The sequence below is a fragment of the Prionailurus viverrinus genome, chromosome B1 (assembly GCF_022837055.1).
Source record: "Prionailurus viverrinus isolate Anna chromosome B1, UM_Priviv_1.0, whole genome shotgun sequence".
Lineage (NCBI taxonomy): Eukaryota > Metazoa > Chordata > Mammalia > Carnivora > Felidae > Prionailurus > Prionailurus viverrinus.
The window spans coordinates 128,607,567-128,635,351 of record NC_062564.1 but is presented as its reverse complement, the minus strand read 5'-3'; the positions used below and the strand labels follow the sequence as shown (position 1 = coordinate 128,635,351).

The 27,785-nt window shown below is 34.5% G+C and overlaps 1 protein-coding gene across 1 annotated transcript in view; it reads left to right on the top strand.

Moving 5' to 3' along the window:
• The window catches only part of GRID2 (glutamate ionotropic receptor delta type subunit 2), a 1,470,351-nt gene that overhangs the window by 745,531 nt on the left and 697,035 nt on the right, over window positions 1-27,785 (top strand). Inside the window, exon 3 of the mRNA XM_047856052.1 lies at window positions 20,525-20,809. Within this exon, the coding sequence (XP_047712008.1) occupies window positions 20,525-20,809 (285 nt within the window). The remainder of the gene's footprint in view (window positions 1-20,524; window positions 20,810-27,785) is intronic.

The window sequence follows — 27,785 nt, the reverse complement described above, 5'->3', positions numbered from 1 at the left end:
CCATTATTGTTTCAAGTTATTCTCTTTATTTTTTTTCCTTTCTTCCTCTTCTAGTATTCACTTCCCATTACACTTAGGTTACACAATACATAGTTGTCCTACAGTCCTTGGATATTTCATTGCATTAGTTTTCATTTTTTCTTCTCTTTGCTTTTTGGTTCTTGAGGATTCTGCTGATATATCATCCAGCTTAGAGATGTTTACTCAGGCATGTCCAATCTACTGATAAGCCCCTCAAACCCATTCTTCATTGTGGTTACTGTTTTGTTTGTTTTGTTTTGTTCTTTTATCTCCAGCATTTCATTTTGTTTCTTTCTTATGATTTCCATCTCTGCTTACTTGCCCATCCATTCTTGCATTCTATTTTATTGATTAGAGCTCTTAGCATATTAATCATAGTTGTTTTGAATTCCTGACTTAATAATTCTAACATACACCTCTTCAGACTATGTTTTTCATGCCTTATCATTCTGGCATGGCTTATCATTTTTTACTGATAACCAAACATGATATACTGGGTGAAAGGAACTGCTGTCAATAGCCCTTTAGTAATGTAGTAATAGTGGTGGTGTGGGAGGAGGGGAATTCTATGGTTCTATAATTAGGTCTCAGTCTTTTAGTGAGCCTGTGCCTCTGGTCTGTGAACTTCACAGGCATTTATGTTTTTGTTTTCTCCCCACTTAGGTGGGACAAGATGGCTAGCGTGTTGGAATTGTGTATTTTTTCTTCCCCAGCTAAGTTAAGCTATGATAATACTGGACCAATTAAGCTCTTGCTAAGTAGTTTCTCCTATGGCGAGCCTCTTTAAGAAGAGAACATTTGGGTATATTTCAAAATGATTCCTGATCTCCTCTCTCTGCCAACAGCCAAGGGTTTTTTTCCCTAAGGTTAACAGTGAGAAAATGGTCAAACTCCTGGAAATAAATCTCACAATATTGTGGGAACTCCTCTGGACAGGTGTCCCTGGAATTTTTAGCTCTCAGAGTTGATTGCACTGAACCCCTAGCAATTTATCAATTACAGTTCAGTTTTTCCTACTCTGGTACTGGTTTCTGGTGGTTGTGATTTGTGAGTCTCTACTCTGGTAAGATGGTAAGCCATGATGACCTGTATTTGCTTGTCTTTCTCTGTGGGGGCAACACTTTGCCATGTGTCCTCCTGTCTTATGGATTCAAGAAGAGTTGTGAGTTTTTCAGTCTCTTCCACTTTTTACCTGTAGTTAGGACAGCAAGGTGACTTCCAAGCTACTTTCTTGCAGAAACCACAAGTCCAATATTATATATTTTCTAATTAATTTATTTTTGGGGGGAGAAAGAGCACACACAAGTTGAGGAGGGGCAGACAGGAGGAAGAGAAAGAATCCCAAGCAGACTTCTCGATGTCTGCACAGAGCCCAATGGAAGACTCAACCTCATGAACATCAAATCATGACCAAAGCCAAAATCAAGAGTATGACACTTAACTGACTGAGCCACCCCGGAGCCCTATTTTTTTTAATAGGGTTTTGGTATATGAATTTCTCATTAATATAACATCTAAATTTCACATACTGAAATATAAAATATAGGGGCATCCAACTCTTGATTTTGGCTCAGGTTACGATCTCACACTTAGTGAGATCAAGCCCTGAGTGGGGCTCCACAATGTCAGTGGAGAGCATGTTTGGGATTCTCTTTCTCCCTTTCTCTCTGCTCCTCCTCTGCTTGTGCTCTTTCTGTCTTTCTCTCTCAAAATAAATAAAAATAAATATAAATAAAATAAAATAAAATAAATCCTACCTTCAATTTGACAGTATAATTAGATAATGTGTCAAATTAGTGGTGGGAATTGGAGTGATTATTTTCTTTTCACATTTTGTATTTACCAAAATTAAACAAAGGGAAGGAGGTAAAAAAGAGGAAGCTACATAATCTACCAATTATGGATGAAACTATCCTTGGAACCATACACAGACATAAGGATATAATATATTTCTGGCTACAAACTGAAGATAGCAGTTGGTATATTTACCAAAGATCATGATTAGGGATAAATATAAGATTGCCAGTAGGTATACTCCCTCTGATGTAAGCACAATCAAAACACAAACGTCACATATCTTCTTTGTTTCTAATTCCTCCAGATATTTTACTCATTGTTCTAATCACTTCATTCATATTCTTCAGAGTGCAACTGTAGTCTGTCAAAGTCACTTCAGGATCAAAAAGAGAGACTATGTATTTTTTTTTTAATAAAAATTGTATTTCCATCATGAATATTTTAAAATAAGCCTTTAGGTAGTTTCAGAGTCAATTTAACATTTTTGTATTCTTTCAAGAAAAAACACCCAGCCTTGACTCTATAAAAATATTTTCCTGGGGCAGTTGGGTGGCTCAGTCTGTTTCTCATCAGACTATAGATTTCAGCTCAGGTCATGATGTCGCCATTCATGAAATCAAGCCCTGAGTAGAGCTCTGTGCTGACAGCTCAGAGCCTGCTTGAGATTCTCTCTCTCCCTTTCTCTCTCTGCCTCTGTCTCTCAAAATAAATAAATAGACTTTAAAAAACAAAATTGAAACAAATATTTTTCTTATTGGGGTACCTGGGTGGCTCAGTCAGTTAAGCATCTGACTCTTGGTATAAGTTCAGGTCATGAATCATGATTTTTGGGATCCAGCCCTGCATTGGAGTCTATGCTGATAGCCCAGAGCCTACTTGGGATTCTCTCTCCCTCTCTCTCTCTGTCCCTCCCCTGCTTGTGCACACGCACACTCTCTCTCTGTCTCAAAATAAACTTAAAAATATATATATATATTTCCCTTATTCAGAAACAGAGGCCATTTCCATATCAGTGCTATGTATTAATAGAGTGGTTGTTTCTGACTTACTTTATCTACATAGAGATCACCACTATCTTTAAAAGGGCATATTAAAATTCCATGTAACGATCAATGAAACAGGTCACTGGGAAAGAGTTTATCCTAATACAACATTATCAATCATGTTGAAGACATTACTATTCAAAATGAACAAACCCCAGTGTTACTGTAGTGAGATAACAGCATTGTGTTTCTAAGCTCTTATCTGTCAGCAGTGATATTTTGGCATTTTGATATTCCTTTCACTTTGAAAAAGAAAAGTTCTATTTCATGACAGGAGAAATTGAAAAAAAATAGCACTACAATAAAATTCAACATGTGAGAGGAATTTGCAGTTTGGAATTATGATGGTCTCATTTTAACCTTAAGTAAACAAGATTAGCACCAAGCAGTATGTTTTTTTTTTCCACTCACATCTGATAATTAATATTTTAAACCAAGAATTCTGTTACAGTGCATAAGTTGACCCACTTTAGCCCAATCCTTAACGAATATTCCATAGGGAATTTTATGCAGGAGATATATACTTGATAACAATCAAGTTTTACAGTAAACTTTAAGATTATTTACTCAGGGCAGCTAATCTGAAATTTCTCTTAGCTCCTTGCGAACAAATCTAATTTTCTACCCACTTAGACAACTCAAATACTAATATATTCAAATGTATAGAGTGAAGCATACAAGAATGATCTTGATTGATGCTTACAATAAACTAGTGGTTTTCCATTATGAAGACAGTTGTGAAAATTGCAGATGATAGTTGTTCATTGTTCTAAAAAGTACTTTCCTGTTTGAAAATAAATACAATTTTATATAGTTTTGCATTTCTGAAACCAATAACTATCTTCTAATAGCTGGAATAACAGCTTGCAGTTTTCAAATACTTTACTGTTTCCAAGATTAATGCCTATAAATATGTATTAGTACCTCCATTTTCCAGATGAATAAACTGAGACTTGCTGATTTTATTTTGGAAGTTAAATACCCAGGCTGCCTTTTTCCCTTTTGTAAAATCTTTAAATGTAAGAATCATATTTTATTCACTGAAGTCCATAGTATAGCTTATTACAAAAGTAATATGTGTATGCCTACTATATAACATATATATAATTTGTGACATACACATATATAGCATATATTTAACATATTATACAGAACAGTATACATTGTATAATAGTATAATATGATAACTCTATTATAATATTAAAATAGTATAATACTACCTATTCACATATTTTTCTTCCTGTATTTTTCCCATCAATGCTTATAGAGAATAAAATCAAAATTACATTTTTCTATGTAAATCTTTTCTATGCATTTCTCTTTTCTACCTTAGAATAGTAATATAAGATGGCACCAGAATGTTTTAGATTTGGAAATGTATACAAATCTCATAATTTTATAAATTATGGTAATATTATAATTTTTAAAAAGTAAGCTGATTTTATACCAGCATTCACTAGCTTCTTGCTGAAGCTTATGCTAGTTAAATTCAAGAGCTCCAAACACTGGAATTGTTACATTTTTCTTCCCATGCCCAACTGCATTTGCCCATGCTCTTCCTTCCAAGTCCAGTATCCCTGACTACAAACACAGAACCTGGATTGAGATTGAGGCTACATTGGTTTGATCAAGGTAGAAGGCACCCTGGAGAATTACTAATTAAAGATTGGGTTTACCCAGACTTCCAGATCTTTCTTCTCTGAACCAAAGGTTTACATCTAAAGCTTGAAAGGGAGTGAAATAAGTATCATTTTCCAGTCATTTTCTGTATTCCTAAGTCTTTGGTGTCATTCTTCTAAATACAGGAGCAAGCATTTAAAGGCATTTCATTTTAATGATTTACCTAAATTTGTATTTGGGCTAGTTATCATTGTTTTAAGAATTTCTATAATGAATCAATTGGAGAATAAGCTTATTCCAAGTTGATTTTGTTATTTATTTTATTGTAGATTTAGTAAATGATTCCATTCCTTACTAGCATAGATTACTTAATACAAAATTAAAAGGGGGCAATATAGGAAAGATAAATTTGACAGTTTTTTAAAAGATATTTTGAGATAATAATAGTAAATTTTATTTGCATTTTTAACTTAACCAATAAGTGGAGAAAGAACCCAATGAATTCTCGAAATCATGAGAGAATCTGAAACTAGTTTCAAAATAGGTCATGGGGATTAAGGAATGCACTTGTTATGATGAGCACCGGGTGTTGTATGAAGTGTTGAATCACTATAATGTACACCTGAAACTAATATTACACCATATGTTTACTCACTTGAATTTCAATAAAAACTTTTAAAAAAAAGATGTTACTTAGAAAAATAAATAAAATAAAAATAAAATAATTAAATAAATAAAATAATAAAACAGGATATATTTAAAGAAGATCCCATTTAGGGGCTCCTGGGCGGCTCAGTGGGTCAAGCATCTGACTCTTGGTTTCAGCTCAGGTCATGATCTCACAGCCCATGAGACAGAGCCCTGTGGGTTCTACACTGACAGAGCGGACCCTATTTGGGAATTCTCTGTCTGTGCCTCTCTCTCTCAAAAATGTATAAAACTTAAAGAAGAAGATCTTATTTAAGTTCTGATAAAAAAAAAAAAAACAGCTGTCATTGTGGCGCATTGATATTGGTTTCTTTTTAGTGCAATCACACTGTCTTAGAAAGATGTTTCAGGGACATATGCGGTTTGTACAAGTTTATTTACTCACAGTGAGAGAACATTTCAAGCTGATAGCTTTAATTATTTTAGCTGATTCCTGTGATTGCATTTATGGAAGGGCCAAAAGAGGTGACTTACTGTCTGTGGTTAATCACTCCCAGGCATAACTTACGTGTAGCTTTGAGGCATGCGCAGCTCGAAAAACTAGTTTAATCTCCTTCAGAAAATGCAAGTAAAAGAAGACATGTGAGAAATAGAAGATATGAACATATTGAGAAGAGTTAAAAACCTAAAATTCATAACTATAGCTTGAGAGGCAAGAAGTAACTTTTATTGAACTCATAATTTTCTTGAATTACATAAGCACCAAACACAGATTTGTACATAATAGATATTCAGCAGTCATTTGTTGCATGAATAGTGGTTCAAAATTTCCGCTACTACCTTAACAATTCATTTTCCTTCTGTTCTTTAAGCTCCTGTCTAGCTGTATCCCATCTGCCTACTGAATGTACTAGTAGAGAGCTTCGCTTCTTGAAGCTTATTCGCTTAAAAATTCAAATTTAGAAACACTGGATTACATTTATTGAGCACTCCGTGTGTATTAGGCATTGCCCTAAGATGTGTTAATCCATTTAGTTCTTATGATAGTCCTAAGTGGTGTATATTAGTATCATTTCCTCTTTAGTAGTAAGGAAATAAGACCCGTACAGGTTAAATAACTTTCCTGAAGTCGTACGCTAAAAGCACAGGAACTGGGATGAAAACCCAGGCATCCAGTTGCAGAGCACACACATTGAATCAAGGTACTTGAGTTTAGATTTCATTCTGTCCTAAATATCTTTGAAATGGTATTTGTTCTTCCTCACTCTCTTCTTGCTCTCTCCCTCTTTTTCCATCCCTCCCTCTGTTCCTCTCTCTCTTTATATTATAGACCCTATAGAAAATCAACATGCAGTGGTACCAAGATATGGCAGAAGAGTAACATAGTAACTTGACTACATTTGTTTTATCTCATTACTATTAAATCTTTACTCAGTAAACAGGCCAATATCTGAAGAGGATGAGAGTGATTGTAATCACCACTCTAGGGTAAACATGTGTCTGGAAAAATTGTTACTTAATCAACAGTTCTCTCTGCCTGACACATAAATGACTACTCTTCTATGCGATTTCTAAATCCTAATTCTCTCTAAAATTTCTCCTCTTAAGCTAACAATATGTCAAGCCCTTCTCTGATTGCTGCACTATAAAATGAACTATTCTCAATGAGGAGTCTGGGAATCTAGCGATAGTATACATGTTTTGAAATTAAAGTTCCATTAGTTGTGCAGCGATCTCTTTTGCTGAGTTACTTATGGAAGCCCTGTTTCAGCTCAACCTGAAAATAAGAGCAAGATTGTCTCACAGTGGTCTGTGAGTTAGTGTGAGTGTTTACTGTATTTTCTAAAGGAAAGAAGAGCTTGTTTATTTACATTTTTCATCCACTTTCCAGAATACCCTTCTCCCTCCACCTCAGTTATCAAAATCAGACTCTCCTTTATGATCTACTTTATTTTTGTTTCATCAGATATTACTTAAGCATGGATTCTGTGCCAATAAACATATATTTTTAAAATGGTAACCTTTTTAAGGGAATTAAGTGTGAATGTACTTCTTTGGCAAAAAATTCTTAAAATACTTCAGGCCAGATTGATCCAACTCACATTTAAATGTGTGCCTTATTTAGGGGCGCCTGGGTGGCGCAGTCGGTTAAGCGTCCGACTTCAGCCAGGTCACGATCTCTCGGTCCGTGAGTTCGAGCCCCGCGTCAGGCTCTGGGCTGATGGCTCAGAGCCTGGAGCCTGTTTCCGATTCTGTGTCTCCCTCTCTCTCTGCCCCTCCCCCGTTCATGCTCTGTTTCTCTCTGTCCCAAAAATAAATAAAAACGTTAAAAAAAAGTTTTAAAAAATAAATGTGTGCCTTATTTAAATTTAATGATATTTGCATATGTAGTCATTTTTTCTTTTAAATAAATATCTTGCCTGTATTTGATTAATATTGAGTTACTTAGACTAAGTCAACTGTAAGCTGCTAAAGAGTGTGGACACCTTGTACCACACTGTTTTTGTATCCCTTTGGGCATGTCCTTAGTAGTTGATTAAGTCACTAATTATAGAGCTTAATCTCTAAATGATTATAAACATTGGCAATCCATGAACTCAAACTATACTTCAGGATGATCTAAGTAAAAGGGTAGAGTCATGTGAATAAGGGCAATACAAATCACAATATAGCATAACTTTGCTGTTGAAAAGGGACTTTTGCATACATGTTTTCATTTGCGATTAGCAAAAGCTGTATGAGGCAAATGATCACTGTTTACTTCATAGGTATTTGTGGTGGTAAAAAGAGATAAGAAAGGCTTTGAAATGAAATGCTTAAAATTAGGAACATATCATTATGTTATTACTACTGGGGATAAAACATTTCTTTGCAACCGAAGCATCTCTCATTAAAACAATTTTCATGGATATCATTTATAGGAAGAGTTCGGGATGGCATGACATAGAAGGTGCTGTGAATTATAAAACGTTGCAGTGTTTCGCCAAAAGACATAGGGAAGAAAATGTTACCATAAGAAATGCTGTTTCTAGAGATTGCTTCTTTGATAGTAATCCACATGAATACTAATTTCTTTGTCTTGTGTCTTACCAATAAAAAGGAAAACTATCAGTATTCAGAAATTATGTTAAAGTTTTCCTTTTTGTCCATGGGGGGGGGGTGCTGCAGATGGGAGAAAAGGTATTAAACTTAGTGAGATAGATATATATGTATATGTATATATATGTACATGTATATGTATATGTATATGTATATGTATATCTATATGTATATCTATATCTATATCTATATCTATATCTATATCTATATCTATATCTATCTATATCTATCTATATGGCACATTAGAAGAAAATCTTTCATTCCAAATAAATAAACTTTCCTTTGAAAGGGCCATAAACCCTTACACAGTGGAAAAGAAAAATCCAAAATTCTCGGACATTTTAAAACAGGTATATTGTAAGTAAAGTCCATCATACTTTTTTTCATTGTAAATTCGAAAAAGTACACTAATTCACCAGTAGCACCCAGCTCGCATGGAAACAGGAAAATAAAAATGTCCTTATAATGAATCAAACCAGAGGCATATAAAGCCATCTTAAAAATGTAGAAAACCTATTTCTATTTCTAGGCCAAAATGTAACCAATTAAGTTAGAATGTGCCAACTAGACAAGAGACTGGTCAATAATAGAAACAAGAAGAGAGAAGGAAATGTTGGTATGGTGTCTCCCAGGAAACCATCCAGTCTAATAAACTCCTTTAATACATGAAGAAACTGAAACCCAAAGAGAAAAAGTGATTCTTGCCCAAGGCCCAACAATGATTCATATCTGAACCAAGACTAGAAATCAGGATTCCTCACATACAACCTAGGTCTCTATTATAAGACAACACATTTCCCCATGCTTTTCCTGTGAAAGAAGCAGTATCAAAAGCAGGAGTAGGGGAGGCTTGGTTGGTTGGGGGTTTGGGGGGTCATTTTTTTCTTTTCCATGCCGGTGTCAATGGTTGGAAGATTGCTGTGTTAGCCTAGTGTTCCGATTTTATATCTTCTCTTGGAAGAAACATCATCTTCATATGTTTAAGTGAATTGTATACAAAGAGAATTAGTGTCAGAGATTTAAATACAGGCTTTTTCAACAGCTTGCGTAGTGCTGCTTTAAAAAACAGAAGAGAAAGGAGTCCACGTGACTTATGCTGTACTTTTCAGGAATTATCTCCTTTCACTTCATAATTGCTGCTAGCAGTGGCCAAGCTAACTATTAAATAGTGTTTCTGACCTTATGCACTGTTCCATAGCTCTGTAAAGTATGTAGAGAATTTTTTTCCCAGAAATAGAAATGCTTCTGATACTATGGTGAAAGGCATTATTAGTGAAATTAGAATATAATAACAAACTGCAGATGGTAAAAGATTACTTCCTGGCAAAGAATAAATCCAAGTGCATTTTATGCTAAGTGAAATGTGATTATCCATAAATTGTGATAGTGGTGATCGATTCACAAATGGATAACTGTGATCTAGCTTCTGCTGCCAACCATATGTCTTAATCAGATCAAAATGAAATCACAGATTAAAGATTGAGAAAAAAATTAAATTATCTTACAATGAATTGGAATATACTACATTAGAAAATCATATGAATTTTCATGGTTGCTGTAATAAATCATAGAAATAGCCATTTTAGCTCGTGTAAAAACCAAAGTGAATTCTTCTGCTTAGTTTAAAATTATCTAAAACATACATAGTATTAAAAGATTATTTTGATCAAATAAAAATCAGATATTTTTAAATGAATATTTACGGACTGAAGAGGTAACACTACATTTGATATATTACTACCAGAAAAGCATCCCTGAAAAATATTGTTTCTGAAGATAAATTAAATGTTCTAATCTATTACATATTATGTTATGTTCATGCTTTTAAGAAATATTTACTGAGCTCTGAGTTTTAAAAGATGCACAACATCTCTACTTTCATGGAACTTATATATGTATGCTAGTCCTATCACAAAGGAGTATCAGTATTTCTAACCAGTGCCCATAGGAAATGCTAAAATACTTTCGTTTTGAAGGACTGATTCTTCTCATTTTGCCCATCTTACTGTTGTCAACATCATTTAGGATTCTTCTTTATCCACAGGAGTAAATGGTTTCTGTGAAACAAGCACACTTTGAGCAATGTTAAAGTGAACTACTAAGGCCAAAAGACCATTTGTAGTGCACCTAAGCTATGTTGTACCATGTCCTGCTTTGGAGATAGACTGCGGCTACAATGTTTATTCAATTATCCACTTATTCAGTGTATATTCATTGAATGCCTGCAATAGACCAGTCTCTGTTCTGTTTTGGGTATAAAGCATTGAATGAAACAGACAAAATTCCTGCTCTGATGTTGTTTGTATTTTAGTAGGGAAGAAAGACTAAAATTATAGAAACAAACAGATACATAAAATATAGTCAGAGAATGATAAATTTTGAAGAAATGATAAGTAGGTCATGAGATAAGAAGTAGCAGAGATGCTGTGGGAGAGAGAGGCTACAAGAGCTGAAACCTTGCGTGACGGAATGGGATGAAGGGATATATGGGTTAAAAACACCCAGGCAGAAGAAATACAGAGAAAAGAGGCTGCATGGAAAAACAAGACCAATATGGCTAAAGTAAACTGAGCAAGGCTGAGGGTGATAGTTTACAGCAGAATTATGGCCAGGCAGGAGCTTATAGAGGGTCTATCGGCCATGGTAAAAAAGTTCTCATGAAGAGTGATTTCTCTTCTTATGTATATGCCCAAATGACATTGCTGCCAAGAAATAAAATATTAGGAAACTAAATAAAATTATTCATGGTGATGTTCAGAAACAGAGCACTGGAGAAGACAGTGTTTAATCCAGAAGTCTAGCATGTAAACAGTTAATTACAATGTGGTTGGCACTTACAGAATGTTACAGGAATGATCAAGGAGTGGCTGGACATCCAGCTCTGCTTGAGATGTGAAAAGGTGCAAAGAACGTTGTTCCACCCTAAAAATGAGGGGAGGGAAGCTAAACAATCATCAAAATCATGATTTTTTTCATGCCACATCATTTCTCAAAGTAAACAAGGAAACCAAAGTTTGAGGGGAGTTCCTTCAATGACAAGCAAAACACAGAAACACTCTGGCCTTTGACAAAATACAGGAGAAAGAGTTTACTACCCTCCACACAGACTGGAGGGAATCACTTAGATTTTTTTTATGAAGTTATAAGGTCCAAGTGTGAGTTACTGTGCTTGTTTAGAATAGCTGGGGATCCCAAACACAAGGGGGAATTCATACTCATTTGTGAGCTATTGCCATGGACCTCCATTGAGTGCTCATAAGAACATTGGGGTCAGCATGATATCAGATAGAGTTCCCCTCAGTGGTGTAGGAGTGCTGCAGGCTAGCTGCCTGGCTATAGGGGACCAGGCACAATACCTCACCCACATATACAGCCTTTATCATGTACAAAGTAAAAATCTTAAGGTGCTGAGGAAAGGGCAAAAAACCCTCTGACCAATGGGGTGCTTGCTAAGAACCATTGCTGCTGGTGAATAGGTCAAAGCAGAAGCCTCTACCCCTCTATCAACAAACATCTTGGGTCCAGGATCTTTTACAGATATCAAGCAGAGGTGTGCTCATTCAGGGAAGCAGAAAACCCTCTCCTGACCCACCATGAAAAAGATAAAAGGTAGTGTTGAGCTATCATAGACATGAGGGGCAGCAACATTGGGCAAGACCCACGCACACAAGGTCTGCCTGAGATGGAGGCCGAGGTTGGCCCAGACCCACAAAGACCTACTATTGAGTAACCTAGCAGTCTACCCTGGGGCCTGGGTCCGGGACACACAGGGATTTCCACTGTGGTATGTCTGGGAAGGAGCAGATGAAAGCTAAAGGAGGAGCAGGAACACTGAAGAAAATCTGACTACATAGGCCCCATTCTAAATACAAAGTATTAGCAACCTGCTGCTAGAAGAATGTGAAGCTCATGGTTCCTTGCACATAGTGATGACAACAACAACAACAAAATGCATATGCAGATCAACTCCTGACTAGATTCACTCACCCACACACTAACAGCCTGTTTGGAAGAGAAATGTCCCAATATGTCATATTTACCTCAATGTGATAAAAATAGACTGAACTATATCCCGATGTTGGAACTATCAAACAAAAACTAGAAAAATATGGTTAAATATACCTGTTGAAAAGGTGAATAACATAAATGAAAAGCACCTGGGTAGCTCAGGCAGTTATGCGGCCAGCTTGGGCTCAGGTCATGATCTCATGGTTCATGAGTTCAAGCCCTGCATTGTGTTCTGTTCTCACAGCTAAGAGCCTGGAGCCTGCTTTGGATTCTCTCTCTCTCTCTCTCTCTCTATCTCTCTCTCTCTCTCTGCCTCTCCCCCTCTCTCTCTCTCTCTCTGTCTGCCTCTCCCCCATTCACGCTCTCTCTCTCTCTCTGCCTCTCCCCCACTCACAGTCTCTCTCTCTCTGCCTCTCCCCCACTCACAGTCTCTCTCTCTCTCTTTCTCTCTCTCTCTCTCTCTCTCTCAGAAACGAAATAAAACATTAAAAAAATTTTTAAAGAGTAGACTACTAAAGTACATAAAGGGAAATTTATAGGACTAAATGCTTATATTAGAAAAAAATATAAAGGTCTAACATTGATAATCACAGCTTCTGCCTTAAAAAAAAAAAGAGTGAACTAAACCTAAATTAAGCAGAAGAAAGGAAATTACAAAGAGCAGAGTCGAAATCAATGGAATACGAAACAAAAAAGCAATAACAAAAGTCAATGAAACCAAGAGCTGTTTCTTTGAGAAAGTTAATAAAATTGATAAACCTGTAGCCAGACTGATTAGGAACAAGAGATGATACAAATTACCAGTATCAAGCATGAGAGAGGCAACATCATTACAGATTCTACAGATATTAAAAGAATTACAAGGGTATTCAAGAACACCTGTATGCCAATAAATTTGGCAATTTAGATGCAAAGGCAAACTCCTTGGAAGATACAAACTACCAAAGTTCACTGAAAAGAATTTAAATACACTAAATATCCCTGCTTCAATTTATAAAATTGATTTTATAGTTAAACATCTTCTCACAACTGAAACTCCACTCCCTAAAAGTCTTACTGGTGAGTTCTACCAAAGACTTAAGGGAGAAATAACACTATTTATATGCAAACTCTTCCAGAAAACTGAATAAATGTGAGCACATTCCAACTTATCTAATGAAGCTAGCCTTACCTTTGCTAGGATGGTTTAGCATTTATAAATCAATTAATTAATTTTTGGCATGAGAAAAAACAAGAAAAAAAAATCCGTGTGACCATTTCAATAGATGCAGAACACTTTTGACAAAATTCACTGTCCCTCCCTGACAAAAACTCTCGGCGAACTAGGAATAGAAGGGAACTTTCTTGACTTCATAAAGAACTTGGTCCAAAAAAATTTACAGATTAGGTCATATCTAATTGTCGAAGATTGAATGTTTTCCCTCTAAGATCAGGGTCAAAGGCAGGGGGACTGCTCTTACCATGCCTGCCCAGCACTGTACTGTACTAGCCAGTGCCATAAGGTGTGGAAAGTCATACAGATTGGAAAGGAAGAAGTGCAACTGCCATTTTTTTTAAAATATATGATTGTTTATGTAGAAAATCCTCTAGAATCTACAAAAATGGAAACTAGAACTAGCAAGCATGTTTAATAAGATTTCAAATACAAAATCAATATTCAAGATCTGATGTATTTTCTATATTGTAGCAATAAAAATTGGAAATTAAATATCATTAACAATAGAATATAGATATGTAAATATTTAGTAATAAATATGACAAAATAAGTGCAAAATCTAATTTCACTGAGTACTATAAAACATTGCTTAGAAAATTTTAAACAGACTGTGTTAAATGAAGATACATATCACACTCATAAGTCAGAAGGAGCAGTATTGTTAAGATGTCAAAAATAAATATTTTGGAATACTACTTGGCAATGAGAAAGAATGAAATCTGGCCATTTGCAGCAACATGGATGGAACTGGAGGGTATTATGCTAAGTGAAATAAGTCATACAGAGAAAGACAGATACCATATGTTTTCACTCATATGTGGATCTTGAGAAACTTAACAAAAGACCATGGGGAAGAGGGAGGGAAAAAAAAAGTTACAGAGAGGGGGAGAGCTAAACCATAAGAGACTCTTAAGGACTGAGAACAAACTGAGGGTTGATGGGTGTGGGTGAGGGGGGAAAGTGGATTATGGGCATGGAGGAGGGCACCTGTTGGGATGAGCACTGGGTGTTGTGTGGAAAACAATTGGACAATAAGTTATATTTTAAAAAATAAATAAATACTTTGTATAAATGCCTAGGCTGCTGAAAAAATAATATATAGCATGGTGGTAGGGGAGTGTGTGGAATGGCAGGAAATGTGAGGGCAAGGGATAAGAGTTGGAGGTAGGCAGGAAAATGTAGATTGGGGCTAGGACATTAAGGATTTTGTATGCCATGTGGAGGGTTTAGGCTTACTTCTAGTAGAAGTTGAAAGTTATTAATAGTTTTATCTGTTTTCAACTTTTAATTTTGAAGTAGTTTTAGATTTATAGAACAATGGCAAAAATAACAGTTTCCTTATACTCCTCATCCCACTTCTCCTAATATTAACATATTACATAACCATAGTACAGTTATTGAGCACACTCAGTTAACATCAGTACAATATTATTAACCGAACTGCAGACCTTATTCAAAACTCACCAGCTTTCATTAACAATGGTTGTGTGTTTGTTTTTTCTGTTCCAGGATCTTATGTGGGATCCCATATTGCATGTACTTGTCATTTTTTCTTTGGTTCCACCATTCTGTAATAGTTTCTCAGTTTTTTCATTGATCACCTTTAATGCACAGAAATAACATAATGAGAAGTTTTAAAAATAGATATCCTTATTTACAATGAAGAAGATTGGTGGAAGTTTAAGCTGGGGGCTGTGAAATCATAGTAGCTTGGAGACAGTTTCAGTAATTGAGTTAGTGGTGATATAGATTGAACCAAAGGATTGACAGTGACTATTTCAAGAAGAGGATAGTTTTGAGAAACATACAGGAGGTAGCATTAACAATATGGGTCAACCATAGTTGATGTGAAGGAGTATGGGGTATGAGAGAGGGTAAATAATTGAAGATGACTTCTGATTTTTGGCTCTGATATTCTAGAAAAGTGGCAATAACTGCAAACGCAATATAAGATATTATTTTTTGTCATTTTCTGTCTTCCTCTTACACAAACATAAACACACAGTTCTTCATACCTTGTTACCATGATCTTATCCCTATTCTTATAAGACATACTTTGCTGGAATACATTAAATATTCTGTTACTTATCTTGAAATAATCAGTTCTAATTCCAGATGTGCCATATTATAAAAGAATAATCATTTTAATAACTAAAATTTCCACAAAATGGTGGAAAAAATTTGAAGATAAACATACAGTATGATATGGATTATCACTCTCTTCACAATGTTTAATCCTCACTCTTGGCAGCTGAGATTATGGAGATAAAGATCAAATTTTACCTGTATCAACCGAAGATAATATTCTACACTTAACTGGCTTCTTAAAGTGTTATTGCTGTATCTTTCATCAGCTGATGATCAGCTTCAGGGTAGAGGATGAGGAAGATGTCGTTTTAGATGAACTGATCATCTTATAAGTCTGTAGGCTGTGAGAAGAAGGCCTTTTTAAACATGGTATGAAGCCAACTATTTCTGGCAGTAAAAGACTGATAAATTTGATGTAATAATTTTAAAACTTATAAAGAGCTGTATAAATTATGCATAAATTTAAAAAGCAAGAAGAATAAAGACACTTATTTACTGTATAAATAACAGATGAAGGGTTGATACTGAAAATACATAAAGCTCTCCTTCAAATAAACACAAGACAAACAAACCCAGTCAGAGTCCACGTTGCTTGCCTGCCCTCTGTCCTCACCTTGCTCCACTCGCTAGCATGGTCTCTGCATTTCAGCTACCTGGCTCTTCTTTCTCCATGTCAAGTGTCCCATAGTTTTTCTGCCACGGAATCTTTGCACATTCTATTTCTTCTTTTTGGAAGTATTTTTCTTACACTTTTTCATCAAGGTAACTTCCCTTCACTTAATTAGTTCCTGCTTATTACCCTTCAGGTTTCCACTGCAGATTCACTTCTGCATAAAAAAACTCACAGTCTAGGAAAATGCTTTTGAGCTATCAGCATAAGGTCCCCTTTTTGACCTGGCAATTACTCAGTACGTCATTGTACGTTCATTTGAATATGTTCTGTCTTTCCCATTGGCCTATTCTTGATTACCTTGCATCCTAAAATATCTGGTGCTTGCCTAGTATAGTATGTATATTTTATATTTGTAACATATAGATATATATGTACATACATAAGCATGTTCATTACAGAATTGTTACTAACATTAAAAAGGAGGAAATTAGGGGCAGCTGGGTGGCTCAGTTGGTTGAACACCCTATTTCAGCTCAGGTCATGATCTCACAGTTCATGAGTTTGAGCCCCACATCAGGCTCTGTGCTGACAGCTCAGAGCCTGGAGCTTGCTTCAGATTCTGTGTCTCCCTTGCTCCCTGCCCCTCCCCCACTCATGCTCTGTCTCTCTCTCTCTGTCTCTGTCTCTCTCTCTCAAAAATAAATAAACATTAAAAATTTAAAAACAAAGAGAGGAGACTAATCCAAATTTCCATAAATAGAAGACTATGAAAATATGTAATTGGAAAGTTGTAAAGTAAGCATCATAAAATCTGTGTTCTAAGACTGTCGCAACTACTTATTGGAAATGTAAGAATGAGCTTCAATTTAATGTCACATGAATGAAAATAAGAATTTTATCCAAATATAGCCACATTCTGATAAAGTAATAAATGCAAATGAAAACATTTTATAAATTCCAAACAACTGTACAAAGATAAAGAAATGTTTGGTTATTATTTATATCATTTTTATCACATCATTGTTAGTGGAACCAATTTAGGGATGGATTGAGAGTATACCCAATATTTTGTAGGTTCTTCTTAATAGCTTTTTTCACCATTGTTGAAATTTTATGTATACATTCTTTCTATTTGGAATTGAAACTATACAGAATCATTGCCTTAATCCGAAAACCAAAGAGAGAGAGAGAAAAAAAAAAAAAAGAATGGTATCAAAATTATTATTATTCCTTTCTCTTTTGCATCTAAGAGACTGAAATTTCCTGGATTTTGTAGTGATTTAAATGACTTACAGGTTTTTTTTTATATGTGCCTTTGTGTTTGAAAACCGTGAGTTTTTGGTTTTCTGTGGCCCTGGCAGTCAAGTCTGTGCCAGATTTGAGTCCTACCTCTGTCATTTACTAATAGTATGAATTTGAGCAATGCATTTAATTTCACTTAACCAGTTTCTTAATTGAAAATGAGAATCATAATAGCTCTTCTGTACAGTGTTGTTATGAAATGTGAATGCAAAAATAAAATGACTTATAATAGGTGCTAGATTAAATGTTAGGTCCATGTCAGGCTTAGATCACAAATGAGAGGCTCATACTGGCTTTAGATGATTAAAAAAATAGTTGACTGAAAATTACTCAGTTGAATTCATTTGATGGCTGCTAATCAACCATTTTAGCCATTATATTCTTTTTAAGAAGAAATTACATCTTACTGCTTTTTTATTATAATTAAATGAATTTTTTCTATAGTTTCAATTCCTAAGTAAGTAATTATAATTAGACTGGACCTTGTAACAGTGTTTATATATAAAGACCATCTTTATATAGAAGAATTTGTTGCAAATGATGATATTTTTGGCAAACTACATTGATGATGAGTCAAATACAAAAAATACTTTTTATATACCACCTCTCAGATGATTGCTGAAAATCATGTTTGCAAAGAATGCTAAATGTCTGGATAGGCTGAAAATGCCTTGTGTTACTATATTCTCACAAGTATGGAAGCAAACGTCATGTGCCTTTTGGCAAAAAAAAAATTTGAGGAGAAAGCAATTATCAATACTGGACTTGTGATTCATTAATAAATTAAATAAAAAAAGTTAAATTAAATTAAGCTTTTGTAGAAACAATCAAATCTTCCTTATCTGCAATGGAAGCCTACCTTATTTTGTTAATTATGAGTTCACTAATTATAAAATTCAATATTGATTAGTGATTTTTTTCAAGAAAAATAATCCATCATATTAAATGTATTGATCAACTTTAAAATATGCCCTGACTTCAGACAATAGTAAAATATAGAAGCTACATACATTTTAAAATTGTAGAAATATGGTACATTGTATAGGAAGTAACATAGTTGGTTTGAGGAAATCACAGAGTATATACTAAAACAAATCTATATGCTAAATAATGATTTATATATGACTTCAAAGCTTTATTTCTAAATAATGAAGATTAAAAGAGACAATTTTCATATTTGACAAATGTAATACTTAAACTGAATTTTTTATCTCAACTTCTGTTATATGTAACTTTATAACTTTTGTGATAGATCAATCAATAGTGGCCTTATTTCCTACAATAATGAAACAAATTTCTGACCAATGTTTATGCCTAAATCCATTGGAAGCATAACTATAAATTCATATAGCTTTTATAAATGTTGAATTCACAAACGTGAGTAGGTTCTATCATTTTTACTGAAACTTCAATCTCAATCTGTTATGGTCTAAGAAACATTCATCCCTGATGCTATCTTTCAGATTTATTTGAAATCATTTTACCTGTCTTATGCTTGAAAATAATGTCCGTGCTAATTATTAATTTATTTTGTATGTGCTGGTTGGCTTAAAATTAATCATAATTAAATGTATTTGGTGTTTATGTGCATGTCATTAGTATAGTACTTCTAAACTTACACTTTGTCAGCCTTCATTAACTGGCCAATTAATTACATAGAGGTACTTATCATCTATGTTTCAAACACTCTGTAAAACAGATTATAATAATGTGTAAGTATTGAGAATATTATACCTAGAATGTCTAAAATCTAGAATAATACCTGGACCAATTATAATTACTGACCTTCTCAAATGGAATTTATTTTACCTCGATTCCTCCTGAATTTACTTTTGATTTTATTTCTAATCTCTTGCTCTTAAAGACTAACATATAAGATCTCTCAGATCTCTTAACTCTTAGTAAGACTTATTAAATGAGTTACAAGTTATTAAGGGGTTCCTGGCTGGCTCAGTCAGTAAGCATCTGACCCTTATTCTCAGGGTTGTTAGTTCAAGCCCCACATTGGGCATAGAGCCTTACTTTAAAAATAAATATATAAAAATTAAAATTTAAATAAAAAATTTAAAAAGCTAAAAAAAAAAAAGAAAAGAAAAACAAAAGAAAATATTGGGCACCTGGCTGGCTTGGTTAGTAGAACACATGATTCTTGGTCTCAGGATCATGAGTTCGTGCTCCACGTTGGATGTAGAGATTACTTAAAAACAAGAAGGAGTTAAGAGTTATTAACTTTTTTTGCTTTATATGGTGTGTCTTTATATGTGCTTATAATTTATATTTGATCCAGTTTTAAATATTTTTTGAAGTAAGCATATATGCATACACAATGTAGTTAAAATGAAATTAAAACAACAGAGATCATAAATCATATAGTAGAGATTAGAAATTGTACAGCTAGAAACCAGAATGAAATTTAGTGAATGAAATAATTGCTGAAACTTAGTATTTGATTTGACCAGGAGTTTTCTGACTGTCAAGGAAAAGAACAAAAACATTTTCACTTTTCCAGTGTAATGAGAGACAAAGTGCTATCAAAGCTTTAGATATCAGAATAGCTCTTTTCTGTGGCCAGAAATTCCATATGTAGGCCTTTCATATTCTTTTTCACTCATTCACCAATTTACATATTATCAGCTTTTTGAAAACCTTGTATTATTTACTCAGTGAGGAATTATCTTTTCCCTGAATTATACATTGGTAATTATAAAAGTATAGCTGTCACTAATTTGAGTGTTATTATGTGAAAGGCAAATAGCAGGCATTGAATTTTCTCCAATCCTAGCAATAATCCTGCAAGATTCATGCTATTTTGCCCCCTTTACAGATGACAAAACTGAGACCAGGAAAAGCTAAATAATTTGTACAAGGTCAAATAGCTAATAAGGGCAGTTTGTTAGCTGAATCCCAATAGCACTTTTTAATTTGAAGATTTCTTCATGGACATGTTCACTAAAAAAAAAAAAAAATCCATAGTTGTGTAATAAGTCCATAAATTTTATTCACAGTTATTCCCAAAGGGAAGTTATATGAAACCCAGAGACATTTAAATATTACTGTGATTTCTTACAGCCTGTGAACTTATGAATCAAGGCATCTTGGCCCTGGTCAGCTCCATTGGCTGCACATCGGCAGGTTCCCTCCAGTCTCTGGCAGATGCCATGCATATCCCCCACCTCTTCATACAGCGCTCAACAGCTGGGACCCCGAGGAGTGGCTGTGGACTCACCCGGAGCAACAGGAATGATGACTACACTCTCTCTGTTCGCCCACCTGTCTACTTAAATGACGTTATCCTGAGAGTGGTCACAGAATATGCCTGGCAGAAATTCATCATATTCTATGATAGTGAATACGGTAAGTGATTGGGATTTGCGTGAGTTTTGTATGCTGGTATTTGCATGGCAAGCAACTTAATTAAATCTTGAAAAACTTCAAGGAACTTATCCATTGTTATCTGGTTTTTTGTTGTTGTTGTTGTTGTTGTTCTGTCATAATCTTAAAAAATCTAGCAGGAAGAACAAAAAGTTTTCTTAAGGCTTTCAGTTCAGTTGTTTATATTAAATCACTTTGAAGTCAAATTAAAAAATACTTCTTCCTAATGCTCAGTTTATAAATGTTTCTAAATGCTTCTAAAGGCAGTCTAACTCTAATATATCTTGATTTTTTCAAATAATGAGAAGTCATAAAGACAATAATGTCTTTCTCCCTTTACAAAAAACATTTATATGTTTATGTAATAATAAAACACCATTTTGGACAGATCCTGGAACATTGAAAATAAATGCCTCTTTGTATTTCTTGGTTCCAAAAAATCCCAAATCTGACACATCTTGCTTACATGCTTACACTCTTTGGAGTCACTGAGACTATATTGCTTTATAGTTCTCATGGCATATTGTCTACGATATGAAATTCCACAAAATGCCCAGTGGTATAAAGACAATTTATATAACCTCCCAAGATGAAACAAAGCATTTGCACTAAATTTCCTGCAATTCAAGGAGAAGATACTTTGTCTCAGTATTTTTACTTGTGTTACATTAAGAAAAGTAAGTAAAAATGATAGCTATATTTTTTTCCTGAATGAATGTTTTCTAACTGACTGAACCCAAGGGTGTTCAAATGTAGTTTCTCTCCAATTTTTGTCATTAGGGGGAATAGAGATGGATATAATCAAATGAGATAAAGCTAGCAGGTCTTCACGAAGAATATATGTTTGAAACATGTTTCTTTAGAGATTTGCCTTAAAGAAGAGTCTCGGAAGATTGTCTTCCATTCAGTATGGATGGATCTAGTTTTTATTTTTTTATGTTAAAAAATCAAGGCGATTTCACCCTCTATAGCGCAACTTATTTTTTCTTAGCAAATAAATAAATAAACACTTACAAATAATGGTTTTCTTGTCATCATCTACCCAGAATTGTCAACGATATTGGAGAAGTTAAACAAGAGCAAGCCAGAAAGTGGCATCAATAGAAATGTGCACAAACAGGATGGCAGAAATCTGGAAAGCATCAAATAAAGCTCCTGTGGAGGAAGAGCAAGTGGCAGTTACATTTAGCCCTAAATATTCAAAGGTCTCATGGGGTTTTGGCAGCCAGAGCAGAATTAAACTTGACGGGTAGATTTCAGCCAGAAGTCTATGGCACTCTCTAGAAGCAGACTTGTCTCCAGGACGGAAATCCTTATTTTTGTTGCTTAGTTCATATTATTTAGGGATCACAGAACGAAGACCAAAACTGAAATGAATAAAATAAACAAAAAGAAAATAAAACATAATTGGCTCATCAGTAAAAGTAAAGATGGGACACAAGTTTGAAATTCCCTGACAGGATTCTTTAGTGGACACAGTAAACTCTACCTCTGGAAACAATATGTTGAGTATGCCTTTGTCAGTTTTTTTCCAGTCAGGTTATCTATTCTTTTTATGACCTTTCGAATGGTGTTCTTATGATCTCCGTTCAAGCATAACTTGAAATAATTAATTTTTAAACTGTGAATCTTTCTTGGCACGGGGCGTGGGGGACATTTTTTAGTTAGTCCTGTCAGAATAGTTCAATAATATAAAGAACAGAAAAGTGATTTTTGATGAAAGTTTTTTACAACATTAAAATGAGATTTTTACTCTCTCATTATAAATATCCATGAGGAAAGAATATCCCTTGCCATCTTGTTTCCAAGTCCTTACATGGATTACAGTTAGGAAATTCTTATAAGAGAAGACATTTTTATTACTGATAAGGTAAATGTCTTTGAAAATGTACACAAAATTCATAGTCATAGAGAATCGTTTACATACATGTGAAGTCCCTTATTCTCTTTTCCACTATTTTCCTTTAAGTAAATAAGATGGCTATAAATGCAGTGTATGACTGAGTCCTCTGTTAGAAGCAGGTTTGTTTTAGAAATAATAATACTAAAAAAAAAGTATTTTCTTTTACTCTGATGATACACTTGCTTTTGACTTACTTTTTAATTTAATAATTCATGAAAAATCACCCTGCTTGTATCCTTAAAATTATTTCCAGTAATACTCTTGTTTAATAAAAGAAAATTTCACTTTGATAATCACAATAAATCTTGCTGGTAAAGAACTGGGCTAGAGTCCAAAATAAACATCAAGCTATCCAAATACCTTCTACCTTGAAGAGGGCTACATGTATTTACATATCCATTCATCAATGTCATCATTTTAAGTTCAAACATTGGAATTATACTTGACTTTTATCTTGGTTATCAGGAATTGCTTTCATTAAGGAATGGATTAAGCATCATCTGTGGATGAAATAAGTCAGCCTACTGGAGCCAAATGTTATTGAAGATGTATTTTGCTTATAAAAATATACTTGAAAAATAAGAAAAAAAAGAATAGGCTTCTATATCCAGTTAATTAGAGAAACACTTTTTTCAAAAGCAGTTAATTATGATTAAGGGCACAGTATAAAAGGCTACTTTAAATTCCTTAACAAAGAAAATTCAAGTCTTTGATTCTAAGTAAATGGATGAAACCGGAAAAAAAAAATGTGGAAACTTTATTTGAATGGATTGATTCAAGACATTTTTAAAAGGCTTGAAAGAGTTTAGGAAGTGTTGAGCTTTTTAAAAACTGTGTCATTTAAGAAATATTCATTGCTCACTTGCTTAGTGCAATGCAAAATATGAGATAAAAAGTTTTACAGAATGTAGTCTTAGCCTTTAAGAGGCTTACAATTAACAAAAGAGGTAAAATATTTATGACCCTTTTAATCGAAAAAATAGTGTGTTAAGTCTTGTGAATGGTGTAAAGTGAATGCAAATGATGTGTAATGAAGAAGGGGTTGAATTTTTGGTAGCAGTGATCAAAGAAGGCTTTAAGGGTGGACTTTAACCTTGAATGTTGCCTCAAAATCCTAGCTAACTTTCACAGTGTATGAGAGACAGTCACTCAAACAGAAAGTGTGAACAAGTATTCCAGCAAGAAAAATATTAAAAATATTATCTCTGAGTGTTTAATTGGCCAGGCCCTAAACTTAAGTATTTTACATTAGCTCATGTAATCTCAAAAGCTCTATGAAGTTGGTAATACCATTATCACAATTTTACAAATAGGAAAACAGGGGGGAAAAACTGAGTAACTTGCTCACAAAACACAACTAAGATAGTATCTGAGCTGAAATTTAATGAACTATTACCCAAGAATATAATTAATAGGGCTAATCTTACAGAGAGCATTTATTATACCGAGGGTCTATTCCAAGTGCCTTGCATGTATCATCTCATTTAAGCCTCATAGCTGCCCAGCAGCCTGCTGCAGTAGATAATGATGTGATGGTGATGATGATGATGATGATTTTTGCAAGTGAAAAGAACATCAGGTAACTTGCAAATAAGTCGAGAAGCCTGAATTCAAACAATGATAGTCTCATACATAGTCCTTGCTTTCAACCATTAAGAGTATTTTGATGCTGTAGAAATAAGGATAAGATTAATTTCTGACAAACTGTAATTTTTTTTAAAAATTACAAAAGAAATACATAGAATCATCATTATTAAAGAGAGACAATGACATCAAGCCTGCAGATCTTAACATATTAGTATCATTCAAGGAAAAAAATACTGTATGTCAGTTTGGAAGATTTGGTTATCATTGGAAGTATGGAAACAGGACAGCCATTGGGCCAAAGTAGCTGATTCATCAGCACAAACAGGTACTTGCCTGCAAAATAACCTTCCTTCCTTTCAGATTTGCCAACAAAATGCCAAGTTTATTTGAGAGACCAATACTTCCAGTTGAAAAACTACATTTTTTCAGGCTCTCTTACCTCTTTGGGCTGTTATATAATATCGTCAAGAACTACAAGGCATCTGAGATTTTACCCTACTTACAAGCTAACTTGTGTGAGCTTGCATCAATTTCATGGGTACTGGCAGTAAGCACTATACTCCTTTAGAGAGAAAGAGGACTTTAATACTCATAGTGAAGCAGGCAGCATGAGCCTCAAGTTAATGTTGGTTCCTCTTGACCTCATGTCTCACAGGGCTATGTGGAACCACTCAGGCGGGTGCTATACATGAAACAGGCTCATATGACAGCTAAGAAACCCCTGGCTTAGGGAATATGTGTCTTTTATGATGGGCTTCTAAGTAAACATGCTCGGTATATGTCCCAAAAAAAAGACACTATCTTCATTGTAAATAAACCTGTCTTATCTAGGGAGAGCTGCTCCTTCCATAATGCACAATAAGACATGAAACCTATGGAAATTGTCTCCCGAAAATATTCATTCTTTGCTTCTACAACATTGTTGACTTCTGGCAAATTTCCCCCTAAATATGCCAGTCCTAAGACCACTCTGGTTAATCTTACTGACAGGAAATAGGATCAAATCTATTCAATTTGTCTCCTCTGCATTTATTTAAAGATACTATAAACAAGATTTTAATGAGCAAGATTGATCTCAACTATGCCCCTCAGGGTCCAGGACTTAAATAAATCCCATGAACTGTCAAGACTCTACTTTAAAAAGTCACAGAGCTTCCTCCTTAAATTTCTGCATAAACCATTTTACTTGGCCAGAGGCTTTGATCCAAGTAAATAGAATTTATTTGTGATTGCAAAGAGTCTGCCTGTCTCACAAGGAGAAATTCTGTCATGTATAACTACCGTGGCCAGTGGTTTAGGCTGACCTGACTGACTTCTAAGGATGAAGTGGTACCATTGATCACTTCAGTGAAATTTAGCGGAAAAAAATTCTAATTGGATGGCTCTGATCATAGGGAAAACTACCTGTAGGTATACTTCAGTAACAAGTCCGGGTATGGCTCCATATGGCTCCCCCATATTACTAAAAGTAGCCTCACTTTAGAGATATCTCAATAAAGTACTACATTTTCTGCTGCTGGCATTTACTTAAACAAGTTCTCATTGCCACCCCTAATGAGTGACTCATGTCTTCAGGAAGGAGGTAATGTTCATATAAGAACAATAGTTCTGGAAGTGTATATGACGTTCCTGGTGTGGGAGTAGGGATGGAGAGATGGAGGTTAGAAAAGAGAGGAAGGAAGTGTTACATTGCTGGGACCCCTGAGTGAGACATACATCAGTAGGGCCTTCAATATGACTTCTTGCCAACTAGTAGTTCTGAGTTCTCAATTCATATACAATATTTGAGTCCAGCTCTAGTTTAGGAGGCACAGACTGAGGGCAGTCAATATATTCTGTCTTTATTGTCTATCTCAAGGGTTAGGAACCTACTATTGGGCCTGAAACTTCTTTTTGTAAATAAAGTTTTATTGGAACACAACATGTTCATTTGTTTACATGTTCTCTATGTCTGCTTTTGAGCTACAATAGCAGAGTTGAGCAGTTGCAATAGAAACAAAACCCAAAAGCCTAAAATATTACAATCTGGCCCTTTTAAGAAATTGTTTACCAATCTCTGTTCTATGGCATTAAAACTAACATTGAGGATACAAATTAGAAAGTAGGTGCATCTCTGAATCAGGGTAGACTGGAAAAGAACACAAGATAACCTTTCATGATAACACAAATATTCAATATCTTGTTTTTAGTGGTAGTTACAGAGCAAACAATAAATTCTCTTTGAACTACACAGGTAAGGTCTGTTTGTTTTATTGTATGTAAATTATATCTCAACCAAAACTTAGAAGACACACTAATTCATCAGATATTTGAAGAAGAAAAAAGGAAAAAGGGGTAAAAGCAACAGTTTTAAACTAAATAGTGTAACTGAATCATGATCATTTAGAGATTATGGAGTCATAGAAAAAATTCATTTAAAATTGAATGTAGTAGACTCCTAGAACCTGAATTTTATAATAGATCAAAATGACTAGAAGAGCTTTTTAATCATCAGAAAACCTGAGTCCCATCACAGGCTCCTGGAATCAGAATTGTTGCAGGGTGCCTGGGTGGCTCAGTTGATTAGATGTCTGACTTTGGCTCGGTCATGATCTCATTGCTCATGGGTTCAAGCCCCATATTGGGATTTCTGTTGCCAGCACAGAGTACTTCAGATCCTCTGACTACCCCCTCCCAAAAATATATAAACACTAAAAAAAAAAAAAAAGGTTGCAAGGTATGCATCAGCAACATAAGTATTTTAACACTCTCCAGGAGTTTCCAATACTGTCAGCTTTGTTCCTCTAGAAGGCATTTGGAAACAAGAAATTTCAGTAGACCTCTTCCTTCAGCATCTTTGATTCATAGCATTGTTTCCCCTTCCAGAATATTCCAAGGGAGAAAGAACGCATTATATTTTGAAGGAGCCTATTTCACATTTGTACAATGGGTATTTCTAGGTGTCAAAAAAACTTTCTTTATGTGAAACTTAAAACACTAATATTGGACAAAATGATCCATTTTGGATAATATAAAATGAGAATGATTTTGCTGAAAATCATTTATCAATAAGTGAAGAAAATGAATATGCCCCCTGAACCCTTCTTAGTATTCTACTGCATAAGTACCATTTTCAACATGAGCAATTTCCCAATTTCAATGTGTTGTGCTTTTCAAATATTCCACTTTTCTAAATGTCTTTATCCCTATCTATTTTGTTTTTTAATACCTTTGTATATGCTCTGATACATTTACTTTTTATACAATACACCAACTGCTATCTTATTGCCTAAGAGAGCGGAGTGAATCCTCTCTTTTTAGGAAAACAAAACAAAACACACACTTGTACTTTGTGGTTTTTTTAATAATTTCTGTTTTAAAAAAATTTAATCTTTATCACTTAAAGATAATTGTATCACTTTTCATTTTCTTCACTTATTGATAAATGTTTTGCAGGAAATTACCCTTCTAATTTTGCATCTCAATTTG